The sequence below is a fragment of the Moschus berezovskii genome, chromosome 21 (genome assembly GCF_049115385.1).
Source record: "Moschus berezovskii isolate FMDL1 chromosome 21, NW_MosBer_1.0, whole genome shotgun sequence".
NCBI lineage: Eukaryota > Metazoa > Chordata > Mammalia > Artiodactyla > Moschidae > Moschus > Moschus berezovskii.
Window position 1 is genome coordinate 3,408,633 of NC_142480.1, and position 18,408 is coordinate 3,427,040.

Consider the following 18,408-nt stretch of genomic DNA (forward strand, 5'->3'; position numbering starts at 1 on the left):
TCCACACAGCTTTATCAGTAACGAAGCTCTTGTGCCCTTCATCTCTCCCCTGGTTCCCTCGCTGAATGGGGACTGTCACTGGACCGCCTCCCTAAGCCCCCACACCATCCAACAGCCCGGTGAGGGGAAGGCCTCCTTCTCCCACTTGGCGGATGTGGCCCTGAGCTGTAGGGACTGTGGGCGGCCTCCGTGGAGAGCTAACTGCTAGCCGACTGGCCACGCTCCGGGACGGGGAAGACAGAAGCGGCACGCACCTTTTCCTGGAAGTTGAAGACCGTCTCCGCCAAGCGCTGCACGTAGGGGTCGAGCTTGTAGGACTCCCACACCAGGGCGACGCCCTCGGCGACCAGTGCCTGTACCTCCTTCTTCAGGCCCGCCACCAGCAGGGAGATGCTGCTCCGCTCCTCCACCTTCTCACACGTGCGCTCGTACGTCCGCACGCTCTCGATCAGCGAGATGGCAAACGGGTACAGCTGGTTCGCCTGGTGAGCCTTGTTCACGATGGCCAGCGGGACGCGGAAGCCAAGCCACTTGAGGTTTCGCACTTCTTTGGAGAGGGTGATGATCTCGGGGAGGAAGTTGACCTTCAGCTTGAGGACGTTGCCGGCACGGCCCCGGACGCGCGTGCTCTCAATGGTGAAGATGCGGCCCGACACGCCCAGGTTGCGCTGCTGCACCTTGCGGGCCCAGTCGTCGAAGATCTCCTGCGTGTTGAGCTTCATGCGGAAGCTGTCCCCGTCCTGCTTCAGCTTCTGGCCCTCCACGTGGTTCTCCCAGCCCTTGCCCAGCACGTCCTCCACGCGCTTCATGTAGGCTGTCAGCTGCCGGTCGATCTGCTTGGCCCAGATGATGGAGCCGGACACGGGCGGCAGGTCACGCACGTGGCTCATCTTGCATGCCTGGCTCTGCGGGTACTGGACCTTGAACTTGTCGTGAAGAGACTCGATGTCGTCCTTCACACGCTGGATCAGCTGCGTCTGGTACTCGCGGATGGCCCCGCGAATGTGAGGCCGGACGAACAGCGCGTTGAACCTGGAGAAGATGCGGAACATCTCGTTGGCGTTCTTGGCCGTGCCGAGCTGGTCTCGCAGGCGAGCGGTGATTCGCGTCTCCACCCGGTCGATCCTCTCGTCGTATCTCTTCATTGCGGCCTCCCAGGCCTCCGTGCCCTCCTTGGAGACGTCCAGCCCGTCCACTTCCTTGACGTTCTCATAAGCCAGGTTGACCTCCTCTATGGCGTTTGCGTCGGCGGCGTCGAAGAGAACCTCGGCCACTTTCATGTCCTGGGGCTCGGGCACCTCTCCTTGGTTCTGCTGTGCAACTGCTGTGACCTGGGAGGAGAGGATTTGGAAGGAAACAGGTCTGCCAAGGGAAGACTTTCATCTCACTGAGTAGCACACACCACAAGATGACCAGTCCACCACGTAAGCCTAACGTTTAGTCAAACATTTTACAATCACAACTCTAGGCCGTGTAAGACACAATACTGTACGTTTTAACTCTGCTGTAAAGACCTTCAGACAATGTAGTTTTGTAGCTGAAGAAGTTAAAAAAAAAAAAAATGTGTTGAGACCTGGGTTTGGGGTTCTTCCCTCAAACTGCACTGGAAAGCTCAGGACTTCACAGGAGTGCTACATACAAAGTCGGTATCCAATATACTTCTCATTTTTATTTCTGAAACTTCAGATTACAGCCCAGGGTCCGCACTGAAGCAGAGGGACAGGTCAAGCATGACGGTAACTGAAAGGGCCCTGCTCAGTCCCCCACACGCTCCTGGACAGACAGTGGAGCACACAGGCCCTGCGCCTCAGGACGCGGCAGACCCCTGGGCACAGCTCACGCCCACTCGCACGGAATTATACCGCCAGGCAGGGGGCTTGATCTGGGATCCGCAGACGCCACACATCAAGTTCAGACAGTCTGTGAATTTGTTTGGAGAAAATAATTTTCACTAAGCCTAATTAAATTTAGCATTTTCTTCAGTCATGAATGTAGGCAACAGTTACAGCTGTCCCCAGTGCCCTTTGTCATCAATAAATCCTTCCATGTCATGCGACAGCTGTACTGTAATCCCGAGAGCTTGTTTATCTTCACTACTTCAAAATCACGCTACAGGCCTGTCTTGCCCTTTCACGTGTTCACGGAGTAGCACAAAAACTTCAAAACTGTGGACAAATGTTTGTCAACCTGTGCATTTTATATATTTAAAAACATTCTGAGAACTCCTGGCAATGACATTATAGGAGCAAAACCTGGACATAATTATTAAATTTTAGCCATTTCAGGACAATGGACAACAACCAAACACAGCTGGCACCTTGACGTGTGCTGACGTCAGGTGAGAGCGGTGAGCCGATGGCCGTCCAGCCTGGGGGTGCTTTCACCCCAGCTCCGGCAGGAAGACTCGCAGCTTTGCAGGTGGAAGCAGCAGAGCAGCTTACAGCAGGGGATACTGGGGACTTCCCTGGCGGCTGAGGGGATAAGAATCTGCCTGTACTGGCTCAGGAAGATCCCACATGCTTGGAGCCTCCAAGCCTGTGCACCACATCTACAGAGCCAGCACTCTAGATCCTGGGAGTGGCAACTGCTGAAGCCTGGGCACCCCAGAACCTGTGCTCTGGGACAAGGGAAGCCACTGCGACGAGAAGCCCATGCGTGGCAACAGAGTCGCCCCCACTCGCCACAACTAGAGAAAAGCCCATGCAGCAACGAAGACCTAGCACATAAAATTTAGAAAACAAATAAAGGGGGAGTTCTGGAAAAGACAGTCTGACAAGGGCCAATGTAGTAAATCATATACACACACAGGAGACCTGGGGAGCCCTGCAAGAATGTAAAGTCTGGGCAGATTTACAACTTGCTGTCAACCAAATATTCTATAACCAGTGAAACTATCCTTCAAATCTGAGAGTGAAGAATTATTCTCAGTGAAAAAGAAATGAGTGAATCTGTTGCCAGCAAACCTATGGAACAAGAAATAGTAAAGAATTTCTTCAGACTACAGAGAGAAGATGGCAGAGATAACTTAGGACGCAGAAAGAAATGAAGAGAACTGGAAAATATAAATCAGGGACAAATGTAAAAGATTATATCATTATTTTTCTTTTCACCTCCTGATTTTTTTGAGATATATGTGGCTGCTTAACTTGTAACACTGTATTGCTGGGTTTATAATATATGTAACAGCAATATCACAAAATAATAACACATGTGATCAATACGTATAGCAAGAATAGCATTCTTTCTCTTGTTGCAAACATGATGAGCAGGAGGAAACAGATCTAAACTGATCATGAGGCTTAGTCAGTACTGTGAATATCACGGTAACGTAGAGATCTATAGTAATCCCTAGAGGAAACACTAAAAAAGAAAATTCAAAGAAATACAGCTGTTAGGTCTCTAGCAAACAGCAGCTCTGAATCCAGACTTACTAATAACTACATTAAATGTGAACAGACTACTAATCCTCCAATAAGACCACCCTGAGAGTGCATGCCTGCACACGAGTTTATTACACACTTAACGAACATAAAGGCAGTACATACACCACACGGTTTACAAATGGAACGTAGGAAATGAGCTCTGCAAACAGTGACGGCTGAGAAGGACAGGGCACAAAGGGCTGAGACACTCTACGTTGGGATGAATCAGCCCCAGGCTCAAGTCTCTCACGGACACAGTGCAGGGTTAACACGCAAAACCAACACGCGCACGCGCGTGCACACACGGCTCGGGGCCGCACTAGCTGAGGAGACACCCAGCACTCATCATCACCCCGCTCCACCCTGGCTAGCAGGCACTCCTCACCAGAGAAGGCACCCACACGGCAGGGCTTCCAGACCGGATCGCCCGTCCCAACTAACACCATAGAATTCAGACGACGGGAAGGCTGAAAGACTCCTAGACTAAGCACACACACGAGAGACCCCACCATGAGCCTCTCATTAACACCAACCAATTAACACTGGCTATATATTGGCTTTGTCACGTATCTATCTGTTTACCAACTCGTCTACCTATACATGTGTCAATCCGCCCGCTCTTCCTGGACTGGACTGTTTAAAGGGAGAAAAGCAGTGCTCAAGAAAAGTGGTGAATTGAGAAGAGAAATCAAAAAGCATGAAGAAAGAAAAGGAATCATTTAAGTGTTTCAATAAATCTGAGCCAAACGCAATTATTATCCACATTTTACAGATAAGGAGTCTGAGAGAAGAGTACAACAATGAGCCCAGTCACATGGCTAGGCCAACAGCTGAGCTAGGATGTAAACCCATGAGGTTTGGCTCTGGGGTCCACGCAGTTTGGGGATGGGAATGAATGGATGGAGAATGTTAAAGATTTGAACTCAAACACTATGATTCAGAATCACTAGATCTTCAAGATGATAGTGGCAGATGAAACGGAGCTAGAGAACAAGTAGGTGACTGTAAAAAAAGAAAAAAGAGAGAATCATTCAAGCAATGCAGGCATGAATCTTTAGACCGTGAGCCACACCTGTGGCCTCAGGACCCTGACGATGACCGCTCTCAGCTGCTCGTGCTGGCGTCTGAACTTTCTCATCTGGTCAAGGCGAGCCTGAAGCTTCCTGTGAGCAGGGTTGATCCGCCACACCATCTTGAGGTTCTCTTCCCTTTTCCTTTTGACAATGTCTCTCAGCAATACCTGGAGTTTCTCATATTCATCATCCCAAGTCTGAAAAACTTCAAAGCATGCGACCATAACCTGGGATAGAATTTAAGAGGGGAAGCTTATTATTAAAGCATGTTTTCATCGAAATGCCCTAAAGTTGGCTTCCTGATATATTACAACTTACTTTTTCAAATTCTTCGTAGGCAACATGCATCAGTTTTCTAGTGCCCAATACTTTGAGTAACTGAGAACTCAAGTCTCTTGAAATTGCCTCCACCAAGCGCAGTGCCCTCTGAATGGGATATTTCGTGTTTCGGATCTTTCTCAAATGGGTGAAAATTGCAACAAGTGCCTGCCTTATTTTGTCTAGCTCAGTGGCAGACAGCAAGTCATTCAGAGGAAAATCTTTCATCAGAGGATTGTAGTCATTCACAGTTTCCAAAGCCTGTTTCAGACCTAGATTAACAGAGAAAGTTACATAGTTTTCACATCAAGTTTCAACAGTTTCACAGCTTTCACAAGAAGCCAGATAACTGTAATACATAACGTTATGTGTCAGTTATACCTCATTTTTTTTTTTAAACGTAAAACAGTATTATTCCTTTTAGGTTTAAATATTGTGTTGCCAAAAAAGATTGTTCCATAACATGGAAAAACCCAAATGAACTTTTTGGTGAAGCCAATACTAGTTAGGTAAACTAGAATACATCCTCACAATGGAACATTCTGATGCTGCAGAAGATTTAGTAAACACGGAAATTGTGCTGTTTGAAAAAAACAATGTTATTAACAGGTGATCCCAGTGCGGTCTCAATTTTGCTTTTAAAGAGTGTCAGTCAGTATAATGTATACTGACTGTATACTGTCAGTCAGTATTCATGTATACTCCAAAGGCTGTGAGTGATAGTCCCAGAGATATCATCTTTGTTTGCTTTCTATACTATCTAAGCATTCTAGTAATAACACATTGGATTTGTAAAACTTGAATTTTATCAGCATTAACAACACTGAAATTTAAATTTTATACACATGACTCAAGTTAGGGGGAGTGTATTGTAGACATGGAACACAGAAAAACCTGGGTCCTGGTCTTTTTTTTTAAACTTCCTCTGCTATAAGATTTTAAAAAAAAGAGATATATTAAGAGAAAAATAAAGGTTTCAGAGGCATTAAAAAAATACAAGGTATAGGTTTCGGTAATAGTGAATGTCCATTTCTTAGCGAGTATAAGAAATGTGGTCAAAGGAACTGAAACATTTAAAATGTGGGCACCACAACCTTTCCGGAGGGGAAGGAAAAGAACGTGATGACGACTGCTGCCTGATGACTGGTTCTAGAGTGTCTCTGGTGAAGAGCGAGGTCTGGCCACGTCCGGCACTCGACATCTGTGAGCCTGGTACATGCTCATTCAACGGCACCCTCCCTGCTGCCCATTCAGAAACTACCTTTATCGTGACAACTGTTCAGAACAGGGAAGAGGGCGGAGAATGCAGGGAGGGGCAGGTAAATAGCAGAAGAGAAAGTACTGACCAGCTCTCCTTCCGCAGCCCTGTGGGCAAAGAACTTCTGCTTAACATAAACCATGCTCCTGCCTGGACTGTCAAAAGCATGCTTAACTGTACACTGAAAGAAGCAGAGCCTACTCAGGGAACCAAGTACCTGAGAAATAGGAGGGGAGCCCCCAGGGCTCCCTATACTCAGGCCTAGAAACTGGCTCTCGTTCTTGAGAGCCCTAAAGGGAAAGGGAGGTAGGTGGGAAGATCACTTCCATCGCCTAGAGCTGGCGAAAGATGAAGTAAGATGCAAAGGAGTAAGCAGTCAGGAGAGATGGTGCATCTTTTCATCACAAACCCAGGTTGCAAGCTCACTGCATCAGCCTCTCAGCTCCAAGCTCTAGTCTTTACCTGTGTCAGTGTCAAAGCTGACTGTGGCATGGAATCGCTTGCCGTGTTTCAAGATGTCCAGTGTCAGGAGAACTTCCGGGCTCTCTCGTTTCTCCTGGATACGATATAACGCACGTTCCAAGTTTAGCCAAAAACTGATTTCCTGTAAGGCGGTTCCTGAGGCTGGATCTCGATCAAGTTTGGTCACCTTAAATACAAAATAACATTCAAGAGTATTCAGCATTTAAACAAAGGTAGAAAAATATTATTAACTGAATATGTGCATTAAAATTTAGGGCCAATATTTCAAGTAGATTTCCTTCCGTGTATAATAGGTGGTTTAGTTTGGAACCAAAGGACTGAGACAGCTGAGATTAAGGCTGTCTCGCAGGTGGTACAATATAACCATGTCACACGGTACCCTGACCGCTTCACGCGGGCCGACATTAGTCCTCCCCCGAGCACTCCCAGGACCGACGAGAGGGAGAGCCAACAGGCATCACAGAATTCACCTCCTTGACAAGAATTCGTACCGCTTTTCTCACAGACATTTGACACGACGCTCTCAACATCGTGCTCTTACCTTCTGGATCTCTCGGATCCAGCGGTTGACCCCAGACTGTAACTGGTTGAGGAAGGTCGGGTCTTCAGCCTTGTCTCCAAAGTCTGTCACTTTCGGCTTTTCTCCACGCTCGTAACACTGTTTTGCAACATTTGTAATAATCGGATGAATGGGCAGGCTGATCTCTGGAATTTCAATATTCTGCTGCAGGTGCAGGAGTCCCATTTCAAGCTCGGCAATCTTTTTTTCAACTGAAGGAGCCATTTTATCACCGTCCCTAAAAAGACAAAAACCCTCAAATTTTGGTGTGCTATCGTCTCCAAAGGGATTCTGTTATTTCAGGTCTGTCAAATATCAATGCTGCACATTAAAGCAACAGATTCGCATCCTGCAGGTTTAGCAGCTTTACCCCCCCAGTTTCTGAATACTGCGTCATTCTCTCCCTGGAGTGTTATGAACATTAAGGGAAATATGACATTCGAACTAACGGAGGAAAACTGTTTTTTTTTTCACCTGTCGGCCTTGCCAGACTCCCTGATATAGGACTTAAAAAAAGGAGCCACTGCATTGCTGATGAAAGAGTGCAAGGTTTCATACGGCGAGTCTTCACTGAGTGTGAGGACGCGGAGCTGGGAAGACACTGGCTTGTCTGCATCAATCACTGGAGTTCGTTTAATGAACGCCAAGCTGAAAGAAAGGAAAGGAAAGCATTAGAACATTCTCAGTCCTCAATAGTCGTAATGACTACAGACTTCTTTGTGGTACACGCAAGTTAAAAATCCATTTGAATGCTTTAATTTTAAAATCGTATTAAGGATAAATTGTTGCTTTTTTAATAGTGAAATACGCTGCTTCTCTTTCTTTATTCATCTATGTGGATTCAACTATGGAATCAAGGTTAAGGTTATAACACGTGACCATGAAACCAGGCCAAGTTAATTTGTCTCATATGGAGGCTGAGTTCATAATCTTGCCCTCATGAAAACTAACCTCCCTAGCAACTGCAAGCTACAAGCCATGAAGAACTTAAATGTGATCTCATTATAATCCGTCCCATTCATTTATGATATTGAATCACATGTCAGCTTGACCACAACAAAAGTCACCTGCGGGTTAAAGTGATGAGGGAACATTCCAGGCCCTTACACCCGGCCTAAACCAACTCTTCTAGTCTCATCTCCCGCTATGCACCCCATACCCGACTTGAGACACCCTGTAAACTACATGACCCGTTCTCTGAACAGCATGTGTTCTCCTGTAGCTGCTTAAGAAGCCTATATTCAACTGCTGAAATTCCAAGTCAACCTTCAAATCCCAACTCCAGCATCACTTCTGCGCGATCTTTCCTAAGCAGAAGCAGTCTCCCTGGTCTTCAGGTTTCAAGGGATTCTGCACCTCTAAGATTTCCCAAGTAACACAGTTGCTTGCATATCTGCCACTCTTCCTCCCCAGAGACCGCGAGCTTCTCGGGAACAGGAGCTACGTTTTATTCCTCTGCACACCCACTGCTGTTAACAGGCGCCCAAAGGGGGCTGAACCAACAGCTTCAGGGGAAGCAATATCTGCATTTTCCAGTTCTCATATTATGTATATGGACTTTAGACACAATACTTCCTATTATTCTAAAAAGTCATTGAAGCTCCTGCTGTGACACGCTGAGTAGGAACACAGTCACAACAGTATTCCTGCCAAAAATGTACAACTTGAACGTAACCACGGAGAAGCAACAGAGATCCAGTGCAAGGGCACTCCATCAAACTACTGGTCTGCACTCAGCAACGATACCAGTGTCATCAAAGACATGCAACCGGATTCTGGATCATGGGAGAAATACTGCAAGGGGCAGAACTGAGAAAATACGAGTGTGCACCGTGCCGAGAGGAAGCTGGTCTAAAATGTCGGCAATCTGAAAATCGTACGGAGGCTGTGAGCAACAACGTGAATGGCTGGAGAATGCTTAGGGACGAAGGGGCAGCCTGTCAATAACCAAGTCTCAGATGGCTCCGGAGAAAAAGGACAGTGCAGACGTGGGAAGGGTTAACTGATATCTGGGAGGTGCCATATGCTGTCCAGGCAACTCTGGAAAGCTTGATATTATTCAAACTAAAAAGTTTTAAAAAGCCGATGCAAAATAAACATTTACGTATTTGAATTTCAATAAGTCTACTAGAATAAAAATGTGCATAACCTTTTTAGAAGGTGGGAAATCTGGTAACGTTTAGAGTCTGTTAAAGACTCTAATGCTGTATCTGAACCAGCAGTGCTATCTTTAGGGATTTATCCTAACCAGAATCAGACCTGTACCTATGAATGTGTGTGACTTATTTATAATAATGAAAACTCAGATATAATCTCAGAGCATTATTAGACATGTTAAGTATTAACACATTGTGGCTCAAGGGCTAATGCCCTGACATGGCAATTAAAATACTTTAATTTTATACTGACTTGGAAATCCTCTTAATTTGAGTAGATAAAATCGAAGACAAGAAACTGAATTAAAGAGCAGAAATCTTTCAAGTGTTTTCCTGGTAACTCTGACTTGATTAGGATTTACATTCGATTCTTGCAAGTTTTACAATCCAAAACAATGGTATATGCATACTACTCACCTATTGGACTTAACTCCGTAGTGAATGTCTATGTTGATGTTATAGGAAATAAATTCTTTTTCTTCTTCTCCTTCATCACCGACATCCTCTGCAAATCATTATAGACATTATATAAAATTCAAGTCACTATTTCAATTTTTAATTGAATCTATCAACTGCTCAGAGCCTGATGAGCCTCACCCCATCCCCAACCAGGCACTTACACCCCGTGTGACATAGCTTGACCTAATTTTCCCTTCCACCCATTTTTTCCTGAGTGCCGACGGATCCAGGCGCTTGTCTGCTGTGTGATCCTGGGCAAGGTTCTTAACTTCCCAGCCTCTCTGCTTCCTTGTTTGTAAACTGGGGCATGCTGGCATGCCTGGGCAGTTGAAGGACTGCCTGCGCGGATGCCTGGAGCGGGCCTGGCCTCAGGCGGTGCCACCAGTGTCTGCGCACCAAGGCCAGGTTCCCCGCACCCCACCCCGGCGGTTCCATCCCGGGAGCTCCTGACACGCAGGCCACCCACCCGCTCCGGGTATTCTGCTCAGCTGTCTACCCGGCACCCTCTATGTGACGGGCATCATGTCAAGTGTGTCCTACACTCAACCCTCACGACGACCCTGCGGGGGTGGCATGACGACTGTTATCCTTCTGTTCCAAGCGAGGAATGTACGTAAACGCCTTCAGACACACGACTAGGAAGGGACAAAGGGAAGACGCAGAAGTCTGATTCCAAACCTGGGTCAACAGCTCGCCCTCCTCCCTCCATCAAGAAAACTGCTACAAGAAACGCCCCCAGGGTCACAAGGGGGCACTCGCCTGGCCTTCCCGCTGCCCTTACAGCACTTTCACAGCCTGCTCTGCGGTCGACCTATGAACGCAGCAGGGATTCTAAAAAGCTTACTGGAATGTAAAACTATGATAACTCAAGATGAATGTGAATAAAATTTCTAAAGAGTTAAAAAGCAAAATGGAAAAATATATAAAAAATTGTAAAAAGGAAGTAATCCAAACCTCTAGACCTAGCCCTAATTGACTAGATGCGCACACCCGCTAGTAATTTATCTCTGCAACCACAGACTACATGGAATAACTACATTAGGAAAAATAAATACGGAAGAATTCATCTAACTTGTTACATGTGATTTGCCTTTACTTCTAAGTCATGGTGTGATAGCAAAGGCAGCAGACTTGACTAAATGATCCTGGGAAAGTCAGTTTTCTTCCCCTCAGCTTCAAATTTGTAAAATGTAGAAGGAGCATCAGAAAAGGGTTGGGTACTAAACCAGGTGGTCTGTCAAGTTTCTACAAATGCTAAAAACTATGAGTAAAAGCTGTTTGCTTCTTTAGCTTTAGGATGAGACAAATACAAAATTCACACTAAAAGCACAGAAAATATTGGTATATTGATCAAGAGGACAATAACTCTTCCAAAATGTTATTTTCGGTATCTCTTCAGGAAGGAGGAGGGAAGTGAGCGGCAGGACAGTCTAGTGTGCCAGGGACTTCCTAGCTGTTTTTTTGAACATTACCAACTACCTCAAAAAAAAAAAACCCCCAAACCAATCTATTTTTCTAACTACTGAAATGTGGACATACCAACAGATAAGATAAATCACACTGCCTGAAACCAACCAAATACATAACTGCAGTCTGTAAAACGCAAGCACAAAGAATATAAGGAAATACTCCCAAACTAAAGCAGCTGTCAGGGTGGAGGGATAATGAAATAATTTTTCCCTCAATTTTTTGAACTTTCAGTAATGTTCTTCTATGGGTTACACAAAATACATGTCATTAAAATAACACTCCAACAATAAACAGAAAATAATTACCAAAGGAAATTACTGACATAATTAAAGAATACAGTAATAACTTCTTCCTCCCGGACAAAGCATCATCCTCTATATAAATGAAATCAAGCATGCCGACTGGACTCAGCGTCTAACCACGTTGCCGGCGCGCGGCCTAATGCAAACGGGGTTAAAGGAGGCAGGCAGGAGGCCAGGCGATGAGTCACGGCCGGCTCCGTCTGTCTCCTTCTCAGGACGGCTGTGCAGGGCCCGCCCAGCCCACCCTGGAATCACACTGCATTGCAGCACGAGGCACGCCCCATGACATCACCCTCAGACAAGGGTGTGCAAGTTGGCTCCGTAAAACTCGAACTGCCTCTGATGACAGTAATTGCTGGAAGTCGTCAGTAATCAGCTGAAGACTACATTTTGAATTAGGCTTTTTAACCCTGTTCCCCATAAACATAAGGACCACATGAAGCCTGAGTGGGTCTGAGTCCCATTACGGAGAACTCAGGACCTTGTTTTGTCAACAGCCAAACAATTTAAACTTTCCTTTCCTCTTCATAAATGATTACATATTCCAAAGAATAATAATTTACTTCTGCAGAAACATTAAAAAAATTGTTTGGAGGAAAGAAAGACACTTACTAGTAGATTCCTAACAGAGACTATCAATCCTGCAGTATTAGACACACACACACAGAGTCTGCATGTTTTACCAGGTAATATGCCACTTTTCGTAAAGTCTGAGCCAGTTCCCTAATGATGCTACAGTTACTGGTGAATACACAACAGACTGATACTGTGCTGCCTGCTAATATATGCACGGAACCGAAATACCAGCCCACAGGTTGTGCCCATCTCTCAAATTCCTCTGCTGCCAGCCACCCTGATACACGTTACAGCGGCCTGTGGACACCTCTCTGGTTAACTTCTGAGAGTCTGTCAAAACTTCTCGAGATGTTCAAAATGTCTTTAAGCACTACTGTGCATATACTTCTTTTGAAAGATGACTGTATTTCAAACCACAAATGATTTATATTATTACACTGTGAATCAGGTGAGCAATACGCCTCGCGGAATGAAATACAGATACACGTTCACTTACTCCAGGACTCATACCGCCTCTCCCAGGTAGAGGGGATGTGTGTCCGCAGTGTGGAGAACAGGCCAGGCCAGGCTGGCCTGCCCGTGGTCACTCCCACATCCACTGTCCCCTCCCAACTTTTGCCAGCCACAGGGCAAGACTCTTCACAACAAGCAAACGAGGCCAGTCATTTTCTTTGGCCAGATCACTTGTTGGGTGTCCCAGGTTCTCTACTTCTCATCTTCTTTTCCTTTTAAAATCCCAGCACGCTGCTAATAGCACGTGATTTTGGTCAGTCGCGACCACACACACCCTCCCCTGTTTCTGCAGTGGTCCCTCCGGCTCTTCCCCTCTCACACCTGGTACTTCCTGCAGTCATCCCCGCATCCACACCGTGCCCTCCTTCAGAGTGCGACACTCTCGGGAGAGTCCTGGGCCTCTTCACTCATAACACCGTTGGCAGTATGAAAGGAGGGTTAAACCCCACGTTCCCCTTGTACCTTAGGGAAGTCTGGGGCTCATTTTGACACTTCCAGAAAAACGAGTAAGTCAGTAATGCCTAAGAGACTGAACGCTTTTTAAGGCTCATACTAAGTCAAAAGAACCGCTATGAAGCAAATAAAGACGAACACCCCTTTTTAATGGGCATCAAGGAACTGAACAGAGAAATTCGTTTTTAGGTTTCAGAACCCTCCTCAAAGCATCCTTCTAACTGGGCCTTAAAAGCCTGCGGTTTCGGTTTCCTCACTCACGACGGAGTGGGCTGGGCTACCTCTCTCCCGCTGCTTCCAGTAGGATACTCTGCAGTGCCGAGAGACAAAATTTCCATTTGTTTTTAGCTTTCAAAAAGAAGTGACGACTGTTTTTCCTTTCCTGTACACAAATTCCACTCGCTACAAAGCATTGCACATCCAAACTCACCCTGCTGCAGACCGCTGGGGCCTGCTGAGGGTCAGCACAGGACAGTGAGGTCCCAGGTTGAGGGACTCCTGCCCAGCACTCCAAGACAGTTCTGAGTCACAGGAAATGCCTCCTGTTAATTTCTTAATCATTTTATTAACCATTCTGGGGTGTAAGGAAAGGCCAGAAAGGAATACTTTTTAATCATCAATCTATTTCTTCATCTTTTAGGGAAATTAAGTCTTCGGAAAAATAATGTTTAAAATTCCACAAAAATATTCCCCATAAATCTTTCTACACCACTACACCTCTAGGAGGGCGAGTCCTGTAAAAACCACAAGCTTTCCTTCATATTCCGGTTGCTGGTCAGCTCTGCACTAACGAAGCGGAGGTAAAACCCCTTTAACTATATCCGTCAGGAAAAACTAAAATTGCAAGTTTAGGCTGAGTGTGGACTAAAGGCAGCCACCATTTTCAGTCTCATCCAAGGCTAAGACACCTGAGTGGAACACAGCAAAACCGGAGCCCCACAGCACCTGCTCCCAGCCTGGCCACAGACAAGCCCTGGAACCGCCAGCTCCAGCAGCTGCACCCCAGAGCATCCTCACCTTCCTCCGCCTTCACCACCCAACCTCTCCTGGAGATGGAGCTCAAATAAAAACGCACGACAGGTAAAAACACTACAGAAACGTCACTGCCATCATAAAATGCCTATCAAGTAATGATCACCTACCTGGTCATACTTTCAAAAGTACACTGTGAGGAAAACACTTTTCCACAGCACAGGCCAGGAATTACAGGAGGGAGATTTCTCTTGAGAAGCCACAATTTAACCTTCCCTTTTCTACCAACTCTCCGCTATCAAAATAAAATCAATAGCAACTTCCCTGGTGGTCCAGTGGTTAGGACTCAGCGCCCCAACTGCAGGGGGCATGGGCTCAATCCTGACTGGGGAACTAAGGTGGTGCAAACTGCACGGGGCAGCCCCCAAAATAAACTGCTAAATTCACAACCTTTATTCTACACTGCAAGGAGTGCTGTACTTTACCAAAAAAGTTTAAAGCTAGAGGCAGCAGTTTAAAAAAAAAAAGAAAAGAAATAGACCGATCTTCAATATAAAAAATGCTTCTATGTTCAATTATGTGTTTAGAAAATTCTTTCCATAAAAAAAGATGGGGGGGGCATGAGAGGGGAAGATAAAGTAAAAGTAAATAAATTCACTGAATAAATGATATGACTTCAATGTAGGTGGTGGTCTTTATTCAGTTTAAACCACTCAGATTTGTTCTCAATATTATAACGGAAGCCTACGTTTTCACTGGAAATAACTACTGGGTGTTCTTATTTGCTGAAAGGAGCAAACGGCAACACTAACTAAAAAAAACCAGCTGGAAGACAGACAGTCCTCCTCCTAAGTGACCTGGGCCTGCACTTGTGTCCAGGTTATGCTAGTGCAGCCAGGATGCTAATAATTAGACTTATGGGACCACATAATTTTTCCTCAGATTTCTGTAAGTGAAAAATAAGTTACAGACCGATTGAATTACTAGAAATACTTATGGGACTTTTATAAATACATGAATGAAGTAGGATTTCAATTTTAGACAGTCATTCCTTAGTCAATGTTCAAAAGTGCAAGTCATTATGGAGCCAAGATTCGGATGCCTGGATCCTGAAAGAAGAAAATGCACCATCAAGAAAACAGAGGTGATTTGCACCAGAAAGCATTCAACAGAAATAGGGGTACCCTCCAATAATTTTAGCAAAGTTCAATCCTAAGATGTTGAGTCAAGTGAACCACTAAAGAGAACCCTAGAAGCAAAGAAAAAAACTTACAATTTTCCGTAAAAAGAAACTGAGACCTAACGTAGAAATCACCGATTTCAAAACACAAACAGTGCAATGAAAATATGATCAAGAATTAGCCAAGGTCAAGCCACTCAAAATACAGTAACAACACAAATTAAAATGTATTTTAATAAAACAATGTATGTTCACTGGAAAACCACCACAAAGACAGACACCAAAAAGGCCGACTGTGGCCATATCTAGGTCGAAGGATTCCAGGTGATTTTAATTATCTGTTTAATTTTCTATTGCGATCCTATACTTTAAAAGAAAAAAAATAAAGGAAATGAGTTCAAAAAAAGTTTTTCAAACACTGGTGGTTTCCATGTAGGAAAACAATCCTAAACATAAAAGAAAACCCTAAACAACATTAATATTCATATAACACAAAATACGCCTGGATGGTTTATTGGCTTTGCACATTCTCTGTGGATCTAAGAAAAATTCTCTTTCCCGCTAGCTGACCCTCCTGCAGAGACCAATGCTACAATGAAGCATCTCCTGATTAAGAAAAATCTTTGAAAGAAACAAATTATCTGAAACAAATATAAGTCTGGGGGGAGGGGGCAGGGAACAGGACCATGAGGCAGACAACACAGCTTTTTGAGATTGCAAGAAGCTTGTCCCCCAACACTTCCAGACAATGCCCCATCCTCGGTACTAAGCTAGAATTTACCTGGTCCTCATCCTCTTGACTCCTGGATGCACCCGGCCACACCCATACAGAACTGTCAAGACCCGCGGGCCACTGCCTACAAATGGTCTCAAAGCATCCAGGGGAAATCCTCGTGGAAGGCTAGCTCCCCTCTCAAGAGGAGTCCAGCCCTGCTTTAGGGAGGTCACTACGGGAGGAGACCGCTGGAATACGCAAACCTTCACCCCCTCCCTCTACTGGGTGGCTAACCTGTTTCAGTATACCTGCTGCCAAAGCAGGCACGGTGCCTAACCCGCATCCCTCTCCCTTGAAGACGGTAAAAACGTGCCAAACATCCATAAGACGTTAGGGAAAAACCTGAAGGAACTTTCTGACCAACCCAATAGATTCAAAGACCGCTAGGTCATCGTTAGGATCATCTTAAAAGAAAGTGAAGTTGCTCAGTCGTATCCGACTCTTTGTGACCCTATGGACTGTAACCTGCCAGACTCCTCTGTCCGTGGGTTTTCCCAGGCAAGAACACTGGAGTGGGTTGCCATTCCCTTCTCCAGAGGATCGTCCCCACCCAGGGATCGAACCCAGGTCTCCCGCATTGCGGGCAGACGCTTTACCGTCTGAGCCATCAGGGAGCATTCCACAAATACGGGGTATGTCTGAATGAAAACAACCGGACTGGAAACTGAGATGCTGGGTCCAGTCTCGGGAGGGTTAGCTGGTGTCCTTGGACCAGTCGTTTCAGGTGGGCCTCAAGTTTTCTCGAGTACGAAGCGTGGGGGAGATGCACCTCGCCTCGGCAGGGGACAGCAGGAAGTCCAAGAGGCCGAGCTGCGTGCGCTGTCCAACCCAGCACAGGGGAAGCCCCGCGGGGCAGGCGGAGCTGCCACGGTCCCTGCTCGGGCCTCGGCACGGGGCGTGGGTGGGCCGCCGGGCCCTCCCCCTACATCCGGGCGACCGAAGGGGCCACAATCCAGGCCGGCCGGCCGGGACCCCTCCCGAGGCCGGCCCGGCCTGGACACAAACCGAAACCGAAGAGCTCATGTGACAGCGGAGGCCGGGATGCGGCCTCCGCCCGCGCTCGGCCCGGGAGACGCCGTCTCCACCCAACTCGGCCATCTTGAGAGGCCGAGCAGACAAAGCGAGCCCATTGTGCCCGCGGGTCTCCGGCCCCGGGGGGCGCGCCCGGCGGCTGCGGGCCCCGCACCTTTGAGCGTGGAGCGCTCCACCAGGACCGTGTGCACCTGCGGATCCGACAGGAACTTGCGCATCTGCTCCAGGGCGCTCTTCTCCTCCAGCGCCGCCTCGAGCGCGGCCGGGGCCTCGCCGCCGTCCTCCAGCAGCAGCGGCACCAGCTTGCGCAGGTGCTTCTGCAGCACCGACACATCGGCCACGTTCTGCACCGCCGACACCTCCAGGCCGGCCGAGCCGTCCTCGCCGCCGCCTCCGGGCTCCGACATGGCGCCGCGATCGAGACCCGCGCGCAGCGCTGAGGAGGCGGCCGCGACTCGGCGAGAGAGCGAGCAAGGGAGCCGGCGCGCGAGAGAAACCGGCGCCACCGGCCGACCGTCCGCTACCCGCGGCCGACTGAGGGAGAGCGGGAGCCGGCTCCGCCCTAAAGGCCGCCGCCCGCCGTCCCCGCCCCGCCCGCCGCGGCCACGCCTCGCGCACCGCCTACGTCACGACGTCGCCCGCCCGCCCGCCGCGGCCACTGGCGCCTCGCGCGGCGCCTACGTCATGGCGTCACGCACGCGCGCAGGAGACCCCGGCGGCGCCACCGCGCGGCCTTCTGGGACTCGTAGTTCCAGCGCTGGGCGGAGTCCCCGCCGTCCCCGCACCTCAAGCCCTGAAGGTGGGAACTTGGCCGGGCGCTGGGCGGAGTGGTCAGGGACTCCGTGCCGTTCTGTTCACTGCTGCGGCCTCAGCGAGCAGCACAGAGCCTGAGACCCCACAACAATGTTGAATGAATGAATGAGCGCACGAATGAATGGTGTTAACCAGTTAACGCGTTTAGAGCACTTAGCTCTTGCTTGGTGTTGTTCTAAGCCCTTAACCTCTGCTCGTTCTTTGAACAAATGAATGACCACGCTGTGTCGAGCTAAAACATAGCTCTCTGTGTTTTAGAACACACATAGGGAGAGTGGGGATCTTTTTCAGAGGAGGAGGAGAAGAGGGGTGTGTCACATTGCTAGGCTGGAAAGAGGGAGGTTGGGAGGGGACATTCCCAGCGCAGGTACAGCCTCTGCAAAGACAGAGGCCTGACTGCAGGAGAGATCTACGGGAAAGCCACAGGAGATGACACTTGAACGGTGGGGTGAAGCCAACCTGTTGTGGGTCCCAGTTGCTAATGGCAAAATGATTACCCCCAGGAGACCCCGAGGACCAAGAGAGAGACCTACATGAGGCATCCGTGCAGAACGGTGACGCTCCCCTAGCATCCTGAGCTGGCACTGTCCTTCC

General features: G+C 47.6%; 1 protein-coding gene across 1 annotated transcript in view; it reads right to left on the reverse strand.

Moving 5' to 3' along the window:
* Positions 1 to 17,551, reverse strand: part of DYNC1H1 (dynein cytoplasmic 1 heavy chain 1) — a 62,235-nt gene extending 44,684 nt beyond the window's left edge. The window contains exons 1-8 of the mRNA XM_088829842.1: positions 17,156 to 17,551; positions 9,687 to 9,774; positions 7,588 to 7,761; positions 7,096 to 7,351; positions 6,534 to 6,720; positions 4,814 to 5,085; positions 4,495 to 4,722; positions 255 to 1,331 (exon numbers count right to left, since the gene is read on the reverse strand). Coding sequence (XP_088685968.1) covers positions 255 to 1,331; positions 4,495 to 4,722; positions 4,814 to 5,085; positions 6,534 to 6,720; positions 7,096 to 7,351; positions 7,588 to 7,761; positions 9,687 to 9,774; positions 17,156 to 17,408 — 2,535 coding nt within the window. The 5' untranslated portion in view covers positions 17,409 to 17,551. The remainder of the gene's footprint in view (positions 1 to 254; positions 1,332 to 4,494; positions 4,723 to 4,813; positions 5,086 to 6,533; positions 6,721 to 7,095; positions 7,352 to 7,587; positions 7,762 to 9,686; positions 9,775 to 17,155) is intronic.
* Between the last annotated feature and the right edge of the window lie 857 nt (positions 17,552 to 18,408).